This window comes from Eschrichtius robustus, chromosome 14, assembly GCF_028021215.1.
Source record: "Eschrichtius robustus isolate mEscRob2 chromosome 14, mEscRob2.pri, whole genome shotgun sequence".
NCBI classification, from domain to species: domain Eukaryota; kingdom Metazoa; phylum Chordata; class Mammalia; order Artiodactyla; family Eschrichtiidae; genus Eschrichtius; species Eschrichtius robustus.
Window position 1 is genome coordinate 27036207 of NC_090837.1, and position 20044 is coordinate 27056250.

A 20044-nucleotide genomic window follows, 5' to 3' on the forward strand; every position below is an offset into this window, starting at 1 on the left:
TAACCAATTTTGAAAGTTGAGCACTGACTCAAAGACACACACACACACAGAGCAGACGACCGCTGCGTGTCTACTTCCACACATGTGATTCTGAGACGCAGCTCTAGGTCCTTCACAAGCTTGAGTGTCGCCGGAACCACCGGGAGGGCTTGCTGAAATGCAGTCTGCCTGACTCCCGGGCCCAGAGTTCCTAACTCAGTAGCTCCAATGTGGGGTCTGAGAATCTACCTTCTGACAAGTTCCCAGGGGTGCTGATGCTGCTGGTCCAGGGATGGCCCTTTAAGAACTACTGCTATGGGGTTTATCAAAGCATAAGTGATATTGCCTTAATAGAAACTAGGAGACTGAAATATTACCCAATAATTGGAAATTTATATATCTCTAACAATTTTTTTTTTTATATAAACTTATCTATTTTTTATTTATTTATTTTTGGCTGCATTGGGTCTTCGTTGCTGTGTGCGGGCTTTCTCTACTTGCGGTGAGTGGGGGCTACTCTTCGTTGTGGTGCATGGGCTTCTCACTGTGATGGCTTCTCTTGTTGCGGAGCACTGGCTCTAGGCATGCAGGCTTCAGTAGTTGTGGCTCGCGGGCTCTGGAGCGCAGGCTCAGTAGTTGTGGTGTATGGGCCCAGTTGGTCTGCAACATGTGGGATCTTCCCGGACCAGGTCTTGAACCTGTGTCCCCTGCATTAGCAGGCAGATATTTAACCACTGCGCCACCAGGGAAGTCCCTAACAATGTTTAAATAATGCTAAAAAATTCATTCGAATGAGTCCAAGTATATAGAAGTGATATTTGTTTTGAAATGAAATAGGATCAACACTTTCTAGTATTCTACTTCTCCCCAAATTAGATAACAATGGTGGACACAGATGTTTCACTTTTCAGCAATGGTCTATTTAATTTGTAGTCTTTCAAATTCCAGGACACCTGCATAATTTGGGGTCTGTCAGCTTTAGGTACAGTTAAGTCACCAGAAATGTTGAAAACCCAAAGGGCAAGAGGAACACGGGCAGGCACAAGCGGATGTTCATAAGGACAGCCCAGTCTCCAGCAGACTGAGCCCACCTGACAAATTCAGGCCATGCCACCAACAGAAAGGACAAGGGCCTTCTTTGCAGGCACCAACCCCCCGCTAGATCTGAAGGTGGGGGCCTTGGACCTCAGAGAGAGAGATTACAAGGAAACTTCAGTCTCATGGGTCATGAACTCTGAAATGTTGGAGATCTTCCAAGCTGATTTTGGAGTCTTGGGAAATCCGTTTACAAGATCATGAGTGTTATAAGCGTTTAGCACAATGCCTGGCATGTAGGGGACCTATGTAAATACTTCGGGAGGGACGGGAGGAAGAAGGCAAGGAGGGAGGAAGTGAGGGGAGGGCAGTGGAGGGGAAGAGAGAAAAGATTATCTAACTTTCTCTTTGACCTTAAAGAGAGATCAGTATCAAACACAAGTTAAAAAGAAATACACATGAATTTATTCCATTTGCAAAGATGCAAAGTTCAGTGGAAATTTAGCAACATCGACAAAGTGATAAAACTACTGACAGTGGACATGGTGGTTGAGTCCCAAACTCCCATCTCAGCCCTCCTTTCTGGGCAGCCACCAAGCCATCTGGAGAACTGATCTCACTGCAGGGTGAGCCTCTCCATCTGAGGCAACAGACCAGCTCAGGGACAGCAGGGGACCCAGGGCAGCCAATGGGACATGAGCAAAGGTTCCTGAGGGTCCCTGTGGTCCTGCTCAGCCCCGCTCGTCCCGCCCAGGGCTCTGGGCGACGTGAGAAAGCGCTAGTGCTGCAGGCACAGGAGTGGAACCAGCTAGAAGCATCCTAACTGCCGCGTTAGTGTGATTAAACATTCAATCCTCACAGACGGGGAACACACAGACGCTTCCTCGCATTCAGGGAAACTTTAAGCAAAACTACCTCTGCCTTTCCGAGCTGTGCTTTCTTCTACCCAATACACTTTGGGAAGACCTTTAAGAAGTCGAAGAAGGTAAGGAACCACGGAATCTTTGTGCTAAAAAAAAAAAAAAAAAAAAAAAAAAAATTACATTTAATTAAGTACACGACTGGTAGCTTTTTAGCACAGACTGAGCCCAAAACAAAGCACATCCACATCCTGATCATCTCAGAGAAGGGCGTTTGCACAGCGTCGCACCCTTCCTGCTGCACATGGCGGGCAGCGTCCCTCCGGCCAACAGGAAGGCCGACACCTGCCCTCTGCTGCTCAGTGTCCAGCCTGGCTCTGGCCTCCAGAAGAAGACACGTGTGCACACACTCAGAACTGCCTCCTGCCAGGTGTTTAAAGTCCCCAAACCCAAACCTCAGGACCACATCCTCCAGACTGGAGAGCAGCTTACAAACTTGGTGATGCTTCTTTCTGTTGTTCACGGCCCTTGTGCTCTTCCCTTCCTTTCTTAAATTTTCGGCTTCATGTTTCCTTCTGCTCCTCTCAAACTGAGCATTAGACTTTATAGCCAATGTTAGCCAATGGAAAAATTACTTTCATCTAGTTTCCAAACTAGCCAATCAGCATAGAGTTCATAACCTTCCACTACTAGCTCTCCTGGCTATCTCCCTACATGCGGCTGCCCCCGTGAAGGACAAGTGTGCTCCAGAGAAGGGGACACTATCTGATGTTCTGAAACGCTGAAAAAACATGTAGCTTTGAAAACATGGTTGCAAATTCTGCCACACTCCTTTCACCAAAAGGCAGAGTCAAATTCGCGTCCCCTGAAAACAGGGCTGCCTTGGTGACTTGCTTCTAGTGTACAGTCAGACCTCTGTATCCGAGGGTTCCACGTCCGTGGATACAAAGAGCCGACAGTACTACACCATTTTATATGGAAGACTGGAGCATCCTCGGACTGTGGTACCTGCAAGGGGTCCCGGAGCCAATCCCCCGAAGATGCCGAGGGATAGCTGCGTGTAGAAAGTAGAATGAACGAGCCTGACTTCCCAGGCTAGCTCAGAGGTGGCAGAGCCACTTCCCCCGGCTCTTTCTCAGGACACGCACTCTTGCAACCCAGACACTATGCTGTGACAAAGTGACACAGCCCAGGCCACACGGGGAGGCCATGCACATAGAAGGGTCCTGGCCAAGAGCCCCAGAGAAGGTAAAGCCAGCGGCCAGGATCACCCCACACATGTGGGGGAGGGGCCTTCAGGTGACTCCAGGGCCAGCCTTTGAGACACCCCAGATGACACCAAATGGAGCAGAGACTGGGATCTTCTGAGCACTGGCTAAATTGCAGATTCATGAGCAAAAACCTCCGCCAAACAAAACCAACTAACTTTGGGGTAATTAAGCCACCAACTTTGGGGTAATTTTTATGCCACAGCAGGTAACCAAAATAAATAGAGAACCTTCTTTAGTGAAAACAAAACCATTTTTCCTGTGCAACAATTGCCCAGGGAACTGGTGTACTAACACACACAAGACCCCAAAGGGGCCGCACACCAAGACCCTGCAGAGAGGGAGCGGCCCAGGCTCTTCCCCACACACCCTGCAATGCTGTCACCACCACTGCTACTCTGGCCACGGCTGCCGCCAGGGCAGCCCACTAACTGGGCACGAAGGAGGCCAGTGCCAGCGCCCACCCGGGATGGAGGAAAGGAACACAAACTTCAGGTGGATCACGAGAAAGCTGGTCCCTAGGCGCAGGGGCCGGCAGACACCGGGCTCCTCTCCTGGTGTCCGTGAGGCCCCCGGCTTCCTGGGAAGATCAGGCCGACTGTGAGTCCCATGGGACAGCCGCTGCCACCCCTGCCAACCCCTGACCCGGAACCCAAACCACAACAAAAGTAACTTGTACTCATCTCTTCCCTGCCATCTGAAAAAACCCGATACACATATTAGGGGCTCACAGGTAAATCCAGCAAGTGATGTGTTTGCCAAAGATAGTTTCAAGTAATACTCATTCGAATAGCAGTAGTTTCTTACACAGGTTTTTTTTTTGAAAATTTATTTTCCTCCCTTTATTTTTATATTTAAATTTAAATAGGACCTGGCAAATAGAAAATGATTGTCTTTATTTTCACATTTATAAATAAATAGGAAGAAGAAGAATTAAAATGCAGCTTATGCATCTAATCTTGGTTTTTCGTGTGGCCTTGATCAGATAACCTATTTAATTTTTGAAATACTTCTCTAAAATTAAAATGCTTATTTTTTTTCAAATGTATAAATACTCTGTCAAAAATATTAATTCTTATTGAAGTAAAATTTCCAGGACATGCAAGCTAACTTTTTTAGATGAATAAAAATTCAAATAGCTGACATCTTTATTTTTTTAACATAGGACGATTAAACTTAGAATTTTAAAAAATGATTTTCGGCAATGATGAAAATAAACAGATAAAAGATTCTGTATCCAGTGACTGAGCATTTGCTTCAATTAGCCTTGGTAAAAAATGGCCATTTTCTGTTGTAGTGACAACACTGGTTTGTAAATCACCTTTAAAAGGCACATTAACATGTGCTCTAAAACAATTTATATCTATCATAGTTTTGAAAAAGACTGTTATATCACAATTATCTCAAAGAACACTGTCCTTTTGGAAGGAAAAGAAGTGGTTACTCTGAGTCTCCGAGCGTTTTGCCTGAGGTTTAAAATCAAGTCTACTCTGGAGGGTACGTGGTTACTTCACAAAGCACTCTAACTTTCTGGCGAAAACAAAAACCGCACCTTCCTGAGGACATGTCCATAGAGGTCTCATTCCCACCAGTTCTGCCCCCTCCCCATCACTCGCCCTCAGCTGACCACTTCCACCAGGTAGGTTCGCGAGCGCTCCTCTAGGCCTGATTTAGGAGAATAAAGTAGGCACAAACTTAAACCCTAACTGCACCCTCTTTTGCACGCAGAAACACTTTTAATTTAGCCAAGTCCTACCTGTAGATCAGATTCAATGAGAAAAATGCCCAATGCAATCACCGCGTCTCTCCGCCTTTCATCCAACTGGAAGATGCCATGGAAATCGACTGGGCACATACACAGCAGCTTCTGGACCTAGAAAATGAGACCAAACAAACAAACAAACAAACAAAGCCCATAGCTTAAAAATATATAAACCCACACTCAGATAAACCAGTACCAAAAAGCCCAGCGAATATATACAACAAATAAGTCATTTTTTTCCAATCAAAAGGTCATAAAAAGGACACCTCCAGCCTCTGTAATGATGGTATACACACCCCTCCAAGGAACCTGGACCAAGAGCTGAAAGGCTGTGTCCACGGAGGCGGTAAAGCACGATGGCTAACGTCTGCCCTTAGGTGTCAGGGCAGTCCAGGGTCCCCACTTCCCAGTGGTGCCCATGAGCAGGTTATGAAAACCTACAGGTAAGCTACCTATAGTCACAAGGCCTCCCCTTAGGGCTCTTTAAACATTAAATGTGTGTAAAGCACTCAGAACTGTGCGGGGCACACAGTACGTGCTCAGTAAACAATATATATTGTTACTGGACGTGGCATGGTGGCAGGCAGAGGGCAGCAGGCAGGCAGTCAGCAATTTCCTGAATAAACAGAAACACTAGGATTATCGTCAGAACAAACCAACAGTAAATGTCTGTCATAAAAGAACTAAAAATCAGGATTTATTATGAAAAGGAAATCAGGTGATGCCAATCTTGAAAATCTCTGCCAGAGCAAGCTCTGAAGAGAGCTTTAAGATACACCAGGAGGCCCTAACCTTGCTGTCCCATGGACCCAATGAGAAGTCTCTCACTGACATTCACGTGGTCTGGTGGGATGTTCTAATAGCAAAGGAAATGGAAGCCAGTGATTGCCATTTGCCCTGAAAATGCATCAGTCAATTACCACTGTAATTTTTTATAGAAAGTAATTTGCTGTTGTTCCCTTCAGATTTTAAAGGGGCAAATACAAGAGGACAAATTGAAACTGGCAAAGATTATGTAAAATACTTTCACCCCAGTGTTGTGTATACTAATTGAAACTCTGAAACAATCTAAACACTTAACATTTAGGAAAATAATCATGATCAACCACTTGATCAAATATTAGGTTAAACCCTAACTGCTGATATTCAACCATTTTTGACCTACAAAAACAATGCTTTTGTAAAGTTTAACCTAAAGTTACAGACATTAAAAATGGCATTTTTCTATGACTAAGCAGTGACACAGAACAACGTTCTAAATGTTCTATAATTCTATAAGCTCACGAAAGGAATGATCTGAATTACATACAGAAAAAATGCTGGAAGAAAATACATCAGGGAGTTCCCTGGTGGTCCAGTGGTTAGGACTCAGTGCCTTCACTGTCGTGGCCCAGGTTCAATCCCTGGTCGGGGAACTAAGATCACGCAAGCCATGAGGCGTGGCCCAAAATATACATATATGTATATCTGTATATATATGTGTGTGTATATATATATATAATCAAAGTGTTAATAGTTTTGAGAGATAGGATGACCAGAGGTGAGACATTTCTTCTTCATGCTTTTTTATATTTGCCAAAATATGTTCAAAAGGAAAATATTTCTTGTGTAATCAGAAAAAACATACAGTAGGTTAAAATAAAAATATATAGGGGCTTCCCTGGTGGTGCAGTGGTTGAGAATCTGCCTACCAATGCAGGGGACACGGGTTCGAGCCCTGGTCTGGGAAGATCCCACATGCCGCGGAGCAACTAGGCCCGTGAGCCACAACTACTGAGCCTGCACGTCTGGAGCCTGTGCTCCACAACGAGAGAGGCCGCGACAGTGAGAGGCCCGTGCACTGCGATGAAGAGTGGCCCCCACTCGCCGCAACTAGAGAAAGCCCATGCACAGAAACGAAGACCCAACACAGCCATAAATAAATAAATAAATAAATAAATAAATAAATAAATAAATAAATAAATAAAAGTGTAAAATTTATTTTTTTAAAAAAAAAAATATATATATACACATGAGGGGGAATCCATGCTTGTGTGATTAAATGCTTAGGCAAAAGAGCACACAGCAACGAGCAAGAGAGGAACGGAAGTCGAACTTCCCCCTCGTCACTGGGAGAACATGCTTTACGATCAGGGGAAATAAAACACGAAGGAGCTGCAGACCAAGCACGGTAGAGTGATCATTGCAGAGACTCACACTCACATAACAGACAGTCAAGTCTCTCAAGAAACACGCCTGCAAATAAGAAATCCACCACAAGGTGGATTATATCAGAAGGAGCCATTGAGATCCAGAGCTGACCCTTGAGCCGGCACTGACCCGAGGCCTGTGGAAGCCCTCCCACAGGCCCCACCCCGGGCAACATAGACCTGGGGGGGACCCCAAGGCTGGAGGACAAAGTGAGACTCAGAAACGTGGCAGGACTGGCCCAACCTCATTACTAAATATGGAAAAGCTGTAACTACAGAAAAGATGACCCTTCAACAGTCCCACACATCAACACAGACAAGCCTAAGACTTTATATGCTCGTGCTCTCAGTCCTGTCCTCTGTCCCTGGAGGCTTTTGGGGGGGCAGGGTAAGGATCATGCTGTATTTTTCTGTGGAAGTGAAATGCACTTGGACTTTGGAGTTAGACCCAGAGTCACCAGGCGACACGTCGAGCCTCAGCTTCCCATCTATACAGCGTCCCCGTGGGGCCAGGTACGGAGGCACAGCCCTCACCTGGGCTCAGGACTCGCTCCACGGCAAGTGGTGGGCATAGTCCACGCCACTGTGCATCAGTTAACGGCCTTCGAATGGCTCCTATGAGGGTCGATGGAAGCAGGACGCCTCTAACTCATTCACTCACTGTTCACTGGGCACTACTTGAGGGAGGCGCCACCCTGGGCACTGTGGATGCAGAGTGAACCTCGGACCAGGCCCTGCCCTCGTTCCAGAGGGGGACAGACAACCCAGGTGAGGACCAGAGATGAGGTCATGTAAGAGGCGTTAATTCTCCTGGTTGAAAGTAAGGGAAGAGCTGTCCCTCTCCTTCTCTTTCTTTGAGAACTCACACTAGAAGACTTGCCAAAGGAAGGATTTCCTCCTTTCTTGGAACGGTGCATAAATTGTTTTGAAGACTAGATTGGCACTTTGCGAGCTTTATGACTTAGGAATGTCCTTCTCGAGGACCTGGGGAGCCACCTCTTTGGAATGTACACATCGAGGGAGACAGCGCCCATCTCCCCATCTCTGGGGAGGACAGGAGCCTAAGTTCCATGGGCTCCAGGCTCCAAGTTGCAAAACCACCTCCTGTCATAAAGGTGGGAGGATGAAGCCAATCAGCTAACACAGTCGATCACTCCAGTTACCAGGTAGTTAGCATGAACTATGTGTGACAAATGGTGCTGACAAGCCCACTTATTTGATTTTAGCCCAGTGAGACTTCTAAACAACTATAAAACAATAAATTTGCGCTGTTCTAAGCCACTAAGGTTGTGGGCATTTGTTACAACAGCAATAGGAAACTAATACAGTTGGTCACAGAGTTGTAAACAAAACTCAAAACCTGGACTGCCTATCTAGAAAGATATAAAAATTAATCAGGTTACAGGCAATATTTATTTCCTTCTTTACTCTTTTCTGTATTTTCTGTAAGGAATACTGTTAACTGCAGAATCAGAAAAAAAAATTTTTAAATAGTAGAAACAATTTTGCCACTAATGCAAATCTTATTTCTAAAAGGACAATAATACTTATAGTCTTAGAGCTCAGAAAATAAGTGAAGAGTGTATAATATTTCAATGGATAGAATCTGGGTAATCCAAGAACAAAGAAGTAACATAAAACCGAAAGAAAATCTAGGTCAACTAAACGAAGTAGATGTTTTCTGCATACAACAGTCCTGCTACAACTTCTTTAATTCTAACATCTTAATATCAGCAAAGCAACTGCTACTTAACTATAACTTTCCCAAGAGTCTCAGTCTAAGTAGGAAGGTTTTTAAAAAGCAGGTGATGCAGCTATCTGGCCCTGACGCAGGCGCGTGGCTGCAGTGAGAGGGATGGCTGGGTGGGGACCCAGGCCGGTGCCACCTGGGACAGGAGGCCCAGGCACGTCAAGCTCAATCTCACAAAGCAGCCTTGAAAATGCTCCACAGCTCTGTGTAAACGAAAACCAAATTGATTAAATTACTTCATTAGCAAAAAAATCACGGAAATACTGGACTGTGACATTGAGCTTTCCTTGGTAAAATTTCCCTAAGGAAACACGCAGCACACACAGGCCCAACCCCCACACTGAGAGAACGCTCGGCCCCAGGCCTGAGGGCCACTGACGACCCCCAATCACAGGCAGGGTCCCAGGCAGAGGCCGGGGGAGGGCGCGGCCTCGGCTGCCAAGCGCCCACTTTCAGGAGATCACGTGCCATCCTGCTTCACAGGTTGGGCAACTTGGCCCTGATGGGTTAAGTATGATCTCAGGCAGCAGGCACTTCCCTGGACCCCCCGACTTCTGTCCCCCCGCTCATGCACCCCCGCTGGCCCCCAACTCCGACACAAACTCCACGCACATGTGCAGCCTGGCAAGGGAGGTCCTCCCACATACCGACACCCAGCCTGGACCTCTGTCAGGCCGCTTCCAGGGTCTCCACTGTCTGCAGCATTTCTCAACCTGCCTCGTCTCCCCACAAAACCCTCCCATCATTCTAAGACACAGCTCCCCCTCTCCTGCTTGTCAAGCTGCTCTGGACATCAGGTCTGTCCCCTCACACCTCTCAGGAGCCCACCAAGAACCCTGGGCTGAGATGCCTGCCCTTCTCATGTCTTACCTTGGAGCCCCTGTGTACTTACCCTCCGCCCCCTGCAGACGGGACTGTGTCCCCTGGTCACGTGCCCACCACATCCCCATTAACTATCCCCATTCTACGGCTTACAAAAGTGAGGCACAGAGAGGTCAAAGTTCTAATGCAGAATAAAGCTTGAACGCTATAATGAAGAAAAAATGAAAAAATAACATTGAATAATTTTCTTCAGAAGTTTACAACAAATTAACAAGTAGTTTTCTTTCTTTGGGGTGATGGGGGGAAGAGCCTGTCATTATAAAAGGTCACTAAGCTCAAAATCTGAAAGAGACGGCTGGGGTTGCTCCCATTTACGAAAAGGATCCAGAGGGGCTGGCTCTGCACACCACTCTGAGGAGGCCAGTAAGGAACAGACCACAGGAGGCAACAGAGGTTACTTCCTTAGACTGTGAGAAGCCCTGACAGTACTTTAACCCAAGGCTGTTAAGAGAGATGCCTTGAGGTGAATTTACTGCCAAAGTAAGGAAATGCTGAACCAAGTTAGAGAAAATAAGATGCCCTCACAAGTCTGGATGAGTGGGCAGAACACCACAGATGAGAACTCAACATGAGAGTGGGTGTAGGTCGGGTATGTAGGTCAAAATTAAGCTACAATAATAGCGTTATAAGCTGGCCAATTAAACTTTTAAGTATGCAACTTTTGTTATCTGAAACCTCTGGGAATAGTCTTCCTGGAGAAACAAAAGTCCCTGAGAACTGAAGATTATGCTTTAAGTATTAGTGGTATTTTGTTGTTGTTAAATCTGTTTCTTAATTGTCATTCTCCTACGCCCTGCCCCCTTAGAGAACACTGAACATAAGTCAACATTTTCTAAGTGACTCAGAGCGAGCATGATAGACAAAGGTGATTGTGACATGATGCTTGTGTCTTAAAACTATGCCGATTTTGGCAAACTGACAAATCATCTCCCTCAAGCCTCAGCTTTCCCAGGTATAAAAGGATGAACAGATAGAATTTTGCAATGTCTGCTCTAGCAATAAAATCCGGTGAGCCAAGAACTTCCACCTGCAGCCATGAGAGAACATCAGGATCTGGATTTACCTTCCTACCATAAAACAACAGAAAAATGGACAAATACATGAAACCACTGGTTTCGTCCACGGGGAAAGCAGCACAGGACTGAAATGCTTGGGGGAGAGGAAACAAGGTGAGCCCTGCTGCCCTGATTTTCTGCCAGAAGATGCATCCTGGACCACAAAACAGGGAAGGGCATTCCAAGCAGATCATGCTGGTCTCACTAAGCTGAGGAGACAGAAATGGGAGTACTGGAAGTCTAAAAGCAGCTGGGAATTCTGGAGAAGAGAGAGCTCAACAGAAAAAAAGCTCCACAAATCTGCAAGAGTTCCCCTGAGTCTTTGATGAATATACTAAGACAGACCAGGATAGGGTAATACTCCACGATGTTGGGCAAAAAACAACCAAGGAACTGTGAGATGAATGGTTCCTGGGTTCTTACAGAGCTGAGAGGAGTCTGAGTTACTCCCAGCCAGAGCAAAAAACCCGCAAAGCATTCAGTGGAGAACTCGAAGGGCCACACCTCAGCAATGGGGCTAAACTACCCCTGTCGCAAAAGCTATTTCAGACCTGCCCTAACAAAGTTTAAAAACCAGCTCTGCAATAGATGCAGAAAAAGCATGTGAAAAAATTCAACACCCTTCATGATAAAAACACTCAACAGGGACTTCCCTGGTGGTCCAGTGGTTAAGACTCCACACTTCCATGGCAGGAGGCACGGGTTCGATCCTTGGTTGAGGAACTAAGATCCTGTATGCTCCCAGTGTGGCCAAAAAAAGAAAAAAACAAACACTCAACAAACTACGAACTTCCTCAACCTGATAAAGATTATCTATCAAAAACCCACAGCCAACATTGTACATAGTAAAAGATGGAAAGCTTTCCCCCCAAGATCAGGAACAAGATAAGGACGTTCACTCTCAACACTTCTACCCAGTGTTGTGCTGGAGGGTCTGGTCAGGGCAATTAGACAAGAGAATGAAATAAAAGCCATTCAGATTGGAAAGAAAAAACTATCTCTATTTGCAGATGACGTGAGCTAAAGGTACCCCACCCCCAGGCCATGGACCGATACCAGTCCGTGGCCAGTTCAGAACCGGGTGGCACAGCAGCAGGTGAGTGGCAGGCAAGCGAGCGAAGCTTCATCTGTATTTACAGCCGCTCCCCATCACTTGCATTACCGCCTGAGCGCCGCCTATCAGATCAGCGGCGGCATTAGATTCTCACAGGAGCGCAAACCCCACTGTGAACTGCGCATGCGAGTGATCTAGCTTGCATGCTCCTTATGAGAATCTAATGCCTGATGATCTGAGGTGGAGCTGAGGCGGTGATGCTAGTGCTGGGGAGCGGCTGCAAATACAGATTATCATTAGCAGAGAGGTTTGACTGCACAGAGACCATAATAAATCAATTGCTCGCAGATTCATATCAAGACCCCATCACTGAGTGGCAAGTGAAAACAAGCTCAGGGCTCCCACTGATTCTGCATTATGGTGAGTTGTATAATTATTTCACTATATATTACAATGTAATAATAATAGAAATAAAATGCACAATAAACATAATGCACTTGAATCATCCGGAAACCGTACCCTTTTCCCACACCGGTCTGTGGAAAAATTGTCTTCCAAGAAACTGGTCCCTGATGCCAAAAAGTTGGGGACCGCTGATCTAAATAATCCACTAAAAAAAAATTAGACCTAATAAATAAGTTCAGCAAAGTTGCAGGATACAAAATCAATATAGAAAAATCAACTTTAATCAGACTTCCAGTTTTACAAGATGAAAAGAGTTCTAGAGATGGATGGTGGTGATTGTAGTAAAACATTATGAATGTATTTATTTATTTTAAAATAAATTTATTTATTTATTTATTTATGGCTGTGTTGGGTCTTTGTTGCTGTGCGCGGGCTTTCTCTAGTTGCGGCGAGCAGGGGCTACTCTTCATTGCGATGCGCGGGCCTCTCATTGCAGTGGCTTCTCTTATTGCGAGCATGGGCTCTAGGCATGCGGGCTTCAGTAGTTGTGGCACACAGGCTCAGTAGTTGTGGCACAGGGGCTTAGTTGCTCCACGGCATGTGGGATCTTCCCGGAGCAGGGATCGAACCCGTGTCCCCTGCACTGGCAGGTGGATTCTTAACCACTGTGCCACCAGGGAAGTCCCTATGAATGTATTTAATATCACTGATCTGTACACTTAAAAGTGATTAAGATGGCAAATTTTAAATTATGTATATTTTACCACAATAAAGGAAATAGAGGAAAAATCAATTGCATTTCTATACAGTACAGTACCAATGAACAGACTGAAAATGATATTAAGAAATTATTCCATGGTGAATTTTATATCATGAATTAATTCCATTTACAATACATCAAAAGAACAAAATACTTAGGCATAAATTTAACAAAGGAAGTGCAAAACTTACACTCTAGAAACTACAAAACCTCACTGAAAGTAAAGACCTAAATAAATGGAAAGATATCCCATGACCATGGATGATAAGAATTAATATTAAGATGGCAATTATACTCCAAATTGACCTACAGATTCAACACAATCCCTATTATAACCCCAGGTGACTTCTTTGCAGAAACTGATAAGCTGATCCTAAAATGCACAGGGAAATTCAAGAGACCCACAACAGACAAGGCTATCTTGAAAAGGAAGAGCAAAGTTTGGGGACTCACTCGTCCCAATTTCAAAACTTACTACAAAGTGATAGTAATCAAGACAGTGTCCTAGGGTAAGGACAGATATATAGACCAATGCTAAAATAAAAACAGCTGCCACCCTAGAATTCTATAGTCAGCAGAAATGAAGCTGAAAAAAAAACTTTTTCAAATAGGACAAAGCTGAGAGACTTAATCACACTAGCAGACCTGTACTATAAGAAATGTTGAAACCAATAAAGTAAGGGGGACTTCCCTGGTGGTCCAGTAGTTAAGACTTCACACTTCCACTGCAGGGGGTGCGGATTCAATCCCTGGCCGGGTAACTAAGATCTCACATGCCTCATGGTGTGTCCCCCCCAAAAAAAAGAAAAAATCAATAAAGTGTAAACATCAATCTACATAAAGAAATGAAGAGAACTGAAAATACTGTATATATGAATACACATATTTTTCATATTTTATGATTATTTAAATAAATTATAATAATGTATTGTGGAGTTTATAACATAGAAGTAAAAATCTATGACAGCAATCATAAAAAAATGGGGCCAGATCGAATTACAGTTATAAGGTTATTACACTATAAGTGAAGTGGTATAATGTTATTTGAAGGTAGACTATGATAAATTAAAGAGATTCATATTTCAATCCTAGAACAACCACTTAAAAAGAGAGATCTATAGCTAATAAGCCAAAAGTGAAGATAAAATGGAATACCAAAAAATGCTGAATTAATCCAAAGGAAGGCAAGAAAAGAAAAAGAGAACAAAAACCAGATGGGACAGATAGAAAACAAATATCAAGATGGTAGATTTAAATCCAACCATATTAATAATTACATTAATGTAAATGGTCTAAAAAATCCAACTACAAGGAAGAGATTTTCAGACTGGAAAAGCATGCTACATGCTGTCAACAGGAAAATCACTTTAAATGTAAAGGCAGAAGCTAAAAGTAAAAGGATGGAAAAAGACATACTATGCAAACACCACTAACAAGAAAGGTGGAGTGGCTATATTAATAACAAAGTAGATTTCAGAATAAGGAATATTGCTATTCATGATTATAAAGAGGTCAATTGATGACAAGGACATAACAATCATAAATGTGTATGAGCCCGAGAACCAAGTTTCAAAATACATGAAGCAAAAATTAACAAAACTCAAAGGAGAAATCGACAGATCCACAATTATGGTTGGAGACCTCAACATTCCTCTCTCAGTAATTGATAGAACAAATAGAAAATCAGTAAAGATACTGAAGACTTAAAAAACCTACTTGACCTTATGGATATTTATAGGAGACTCCACCCAACAAAAGCAGAATACACATTCTTTTCTTGTACAATTGGAAAATTCACCAAGATATATCTTACCTATGCTGATTCTTAAAGCAAGTCAATAAATTTAAAAGAACTGAAATCAAACAAAGTATGTTTTCTGACTGCAACAGAATTAACTTAGAAATCAATATCAGAAAAACATCTATAAAACTCCCCAATTTTTTGGAAATTAAACAACATACTTCTAAATACCTCTGAGTCAAAGAAGAAATCCTATGGGAAATCAGAAAATATTTTGAACATAATGAAAAAGAAAACACAACATACTAAAATTTGTGGAATGCTTTTAAAGCAGCACTTAGAGGGAAATTTATATCTTTAAAGGCTTATATTATCAACAGAAAAGAAAAAAGGTCCAATATCCTATGATCCCATAGTTATATAAGTCCCCCCAAAAGATCTAACAGACAATTTTCCTAAGTGAGAAAAGACATCTAAAAAAACAATATTTAATATTCATACTAAATGTAATTTTCACAAATCTATTTAAACTGGTCTCAAATATTCCCATCTACAGGCTAATCGTGACATTTTACTTTACTTATTACTAGTATTTTAAATTCTGCACCAATCCCCTAAAGGCTATTAAACTGTTAAACTGCTCTTAAGATAAAGTCAACCATCATTTCCACGACCTGTCCTGGGTGCTCACGTCCTGCCCACCCCCACCCCCAAGCTATAACCACTACAGCCTACTTTAACGTCATCAAATGAGTCAAAAATGTTCCTACCTCTCGGCCTTTGCACAATCTGTATCCTCTGCTAGGAGAATTCCTTTGTACACACTTCATCAGCTACCTCCTTCAGCTCTGTTTAAAATCTTCTTTGAGGGACTTCCCTGGTGGTCCAGTGGTAATGAATCCGCCTTCCAATGCAGGGGACGCACGTTCAATCCCTGGTTGGCGAACTAAGATCCCACATGCTGAGGGGCAACTAAGCCCGAGCGCCTCAACTAGAGAGAGAAAACCTGCACGCCACAACTAGAGATAGAGAAGTCAGCATGCCGCAATGAAGAGCCCATGTGCCACAACTAAGACCCGATACAGCCAAAAATAAATAAATAAAATAAGTAAATATTTTTAAAAAATAAAAAAATAAAGTCTTCCCTGGTCCCCCTATAAATTGGGAGCCCATTTTACCTCTCCTCATACCATTTACCTTTTTTTTAAATTGAGATAAAATTCACCAACATCATTTACTTTTTTAATTGAAGTATAATTGATTTACAATGTTTCAGGTGTACATTGTAAATCAATTATACCATTTAGAGGGAAGAGAAGGAGAGGGAGGAGGAGGAGGGAGGTGGCAGTGTGGTGGTGGAGGAGCAGGAGCGGGAGGGGGATGGAGAGGAGAAGGCTCCTGGGTGGCATGGCGCACCTGCTCCTCCAGGCGCTGTCCAGCCCCCTGTCAGCCAGGGCTGAACCCCTGCAGGATAAGGAAACCTGCGTGGGTACTAACAATCAAAGCTACATCTGTGACACAGGACACTGCTGTGAACAGTCTCAGTGCTGCAACTACTACTATGAACTCTGGTGGTTCTGGCTCGTGTGGACCATCATCATCCTGAGCTACTGCTGCGGGTGCCACCACCACCGAGCCAAGCACCGCCTTCAGGCCCAACAGCAGCAACCTGAAATCAACCTGAAAGCCTACTGGGAAGCCCACAATTACTCAGCGCTGCCATTTTATTTCAGGTTTTTGCCAAACTATTTACTACCTCCTTATGAGGAAGTGGTGAACCGACCTCCAACTCCTCCCCCACCATACAGTGCCTTCCAGCTCCAGCAGCAGCAGCTGCCTACACAGTGTGGCCCTACAGGCGGCAGCCCCCCGGGCGCCAATCCCACCAGGGGCTCCCAGGAGGCTCAGAGCAGCCCCTTGTCAGGCCCAGCAGAAGCAGCACGCGACCCCCGAGCATCGCTGACCCTGAGCCCTCCAACATGCCAGCAGACCCAGCAGCCACCAAAGCCCCTGGGATGGAGCCCAGCGGCTCTGTGGCCGGCCTGGGGGAGGTGGACCCTGGGACCTTCCTGGACAAGGATTCTGAATGTAAGAAGGAGCTGCTGAAAGAGTATAGCTCCGAGCAGGGCGGCGCCCTCCCTGACAGCAAAGACAAGACACCCGGCAGAAAACACGGCTTCACAGGTGACTCGGGCAACGAGGTGTGTGTGTACAACTGGGGCCACCATGATGACGACCTCAAAGAGTTCAACGTGCTCATCGACGATGCTCTGGACGGGCCCCTGGACTTCTGCGACAGCTGCCACGTGCGGCTCCCTGGCGACGAGGAGGAAGGGCTCTGCCAGCCCTCTGAGGAGCAGGCCTGGCCGGGCACCCCCACCTGCCGCGGCTGCCTGCCTGCCTGCTGCTGAACACCATCAATGAGCAGGACTCCCCAGACTCCCAGAGCAGCAGCTCCCCCAGCTAGAGCAGGCCCTGCCTGCACTCGAGAACTTGGCGACGCAACCAGGGTACAGGAGAACCATGAGAGAAGCATTAAGTGACTGTGTTCCTTAATTTTTTTTTTTCCCCTCTGCGCCTGCGTTTTCCTGCATCTCCGGGTACAGTTTGGGGTGTGGGTGCCTTGCCCCCATAGAAACACAGTGCCGTGGAGGGCCGAGAAGTTGTCCTGTGACTCATTCCTAATACCCCACCCTGTCCCCCTTTACATCATGTCTCACTACCTGCTTGGGTCAGAGATATGTGTGTTTCAGAAGCCCCCAAGGAGGGGATGAGACTGTGCCCTGAGGCGACTCTTGGTGATGGAGTGGATTCATGTTCTGGTGTGAGTTTACGAGAACCTTGCCGCATCTCAGTCCAAGAGAGGTGGCACGTCTCAGCCCTGGGTGAAGCCCCCAGAGGTCCGGGGATTGTCGCCCCTTGCTGCCAGTGTCTCTGGAGCCGGAACTAGGCTCCTCCTGTGGGAGGATGAGAGCTGACCGGCGGTTGCATGGTGGGTTGGTAAAGGGCTTGTGCTCTCAAATTCCAGGTGACGAGATCGAGGTGGCACGATGCATCCTGGAGGGATCCCTTCCCAGCAGGTTCTGGCTGGCCGCGGACTGATTCAAGTGTGGAATATTACACCTGCCTTCTCTTTGGTTTTTTTCTTTTAAAAAAAAAAAACAACAAAAGCGAGCTGAAAATAAGAACTTGACCAATGGGCAGGCAAGAATTCTGTTTTGGAAAAGGAAAATTTGTGGCTTTTTCCCAACTTGGCCTTCAAAATCCTGGCTACAGTTGAGCCAGAAGGAGATGTTTTGTGTGCAGGCTTGGGTGGGGGCTATTTCTGGAACTTCTGTGGGTGAGCAGGAGGCCCCGCACTGTGGCAGCAGATAGAGGTGCACTTTCCGTATCTCTGCCCTTTGATCTGTGCCCACAGGTGATCAGTACCCTCCCCCACCCCAAGCACACATCTGCCGGCCTTCACATCTCACTGTTCTCTACGAACAAATGAGGAGGCTGTGGGTCCTGAGAAAGGGTGGTCCCGCAGCCTGACTCACACAGTATTTTCTCTTGATTCTCAATAAGTTGTTTTGTTTATCTGTTTGTTTTTTCAAACTGACCATTTGGAAAAAATGCCTTGGTTATCTGTGGTTTTCTTGCCCTTTCCCTGCTCTGCCCCGCCTTGAATGGGGTAACTAATTTTTGTAGCCTATGTCAAGTGTCTAAGTGGCCCAGGTAGGAGGGTGAAGGCAGCCATCCTGAAGGGCCCCAGGATTCTTATCACTGTAGTTTGGCTTCAAAAACCAGTTGAGCTCTGACAGGAATAATGTGAATGGAAAAAGCAAACTGCCGAAGCTAACATTCCCCTGTCCAGCCCTGTTCATATGAAGAGTTTGGTTCTTCCCCCACTCTTGAACGATGACATTCAGACTAGGCATTGATGTTACGGTAAGAAAGGAAAGTATATATATGAATACACATGTATATATATGTGTGTATATATACACACGTACATACATACATACACATATATATATATATATATATATATATATATATACATATACCCAAAATAGACAAATCCAAGGCTGTGAGGTGAACGAGTGTCTGAGTTTGGAGTCCACAAAACCAAAATCCACGTTGAACAAAGTGCAGTCCGTATACAGTGACTTTTTGGATAACCTGTGTGTGTCTGTCCGTTGTGTGTGAGCCCCCAGCCCTGTTTTCCTGTGAATACACTTTGAACAGCAGCCACTCAGCTCACATTACCCACACATTTGGAGCAGGCGCAGCCCTCTCAAGGTAATTTATTTTATGCATTTACTGTTTACTGAGCAAATGTCTGTGCACTTGGGTGTACTCAGCAGCGCTGTCGGCGGCAGTCCCCACGTTTGCCAGAGATGTGGTGCTCCAAGTAGAGGTTTTACTCTACCCATCACTGCAATTTGCACGTTGCTCCATGGACACACAGAGGCCTGTGTTCTGCTCCCTGTAAACGGAAACGTGCTCTGAGCCTGTCTGCCTCCCTCAGCTGCTCCTGGCCCTCGGCGTCAGCCCCCGGGGGTGTCCACAACTGCTCGGGACAGAAGGCCAAGGTGGAACCTCAGACAGAAACTGGACTAGATCTTCAGTGTCAAGCTCAGACTGGCTGTGGCCCAGACATCAGCCCTGCCCAGAATTGCAAAGAGGGTTTGGTGGCCACCGCAGTGCTGTAGGGCTTACCTCCCTCTGCTGAGGTCCAGTGCGTGGCCGGTGTGTGGTGAAGAGTGGGCAGGAGTGTGCCAGCAGCCCTCAGATGCTTTTCCTGCCACCTTTTTTTGTTTTGTTTTTTGTTTTTATCCCAAACAACTCACTGAAGTGTCTCAAAGAAGATCAAGTTTTACCAAAATGAATCCTGCTTGAGTTAACTGGTTGAAGGGATGGATTCTGGCCCTCTCAGGATTCCTTCTCCAGTCAGAGTGGGGAACTGGTCCATGTGTTTAATGCTGGGTTCACTGCAGCATCCAACCCGAAAGGCACGAGGAGAAAACACAGTGGGTGGAGCTGGGCTCGAGTCCAGCGTCACAGTCTGGCCCCTGCTACATGAGGCTGCCCTGCATGACGAAAGACGCAAGTAGGGAGCTGAAGGACTTGTGAGGGAGCCAGGGAGATTTGAGGGAGTCTGATGTTCCAGGTGAACGAGAAGAAAGGGGCTGGTCGAGGGTTTGGTGCTACATTCGGAAGATTTGCAAATACACATTCCCGTGTGAGGCACATCACCCTTTATCAGTTATTGTGAATATGTGTATTTTAAGCAATAAGATTCAGCTGGTCAGACTTTTC

The 20044-nt window shown here is 45.4% G+C and overlaps 1 protein-coding gene and 1 pseudogene across 2 annotated transcripts in view; one reads left to right on the forward strand and one right to left on the reverse strand.

The window, feature by feature from the left end:
- The window catches only part of PI4KA (phosphatidylinositol 4-kinase alpha), a 96218-nt gene that overhangs the window by 68727 nt on the left and 7447 nt on the right, over positions 1 to 20044 (reverse strand). For both annotated transcript variants that reach the window (XM_068563728.1, XM_068563729.1), the window contains exons 2-3: positions 4899 to 5015; positions 1930 to 2023 (exon numbers count right to left, since the gene is read on the reverse strand). In XM_068563728.1, coding sequence (XP_068419829.1) covers positions 1930 to 2023; positions 4899 to 5015 — 211 coding nt within the window. The remainder of the gene's footprint in view (positions 1 to 1929; positions 2024 to 4898; positions 5016 to 20044) is intronic.
- LOC137776854 (WW domain binding protein 1-like pseudogene) lies at positions 16121 to 17207 on the forward strand (annotated as a pseudogene).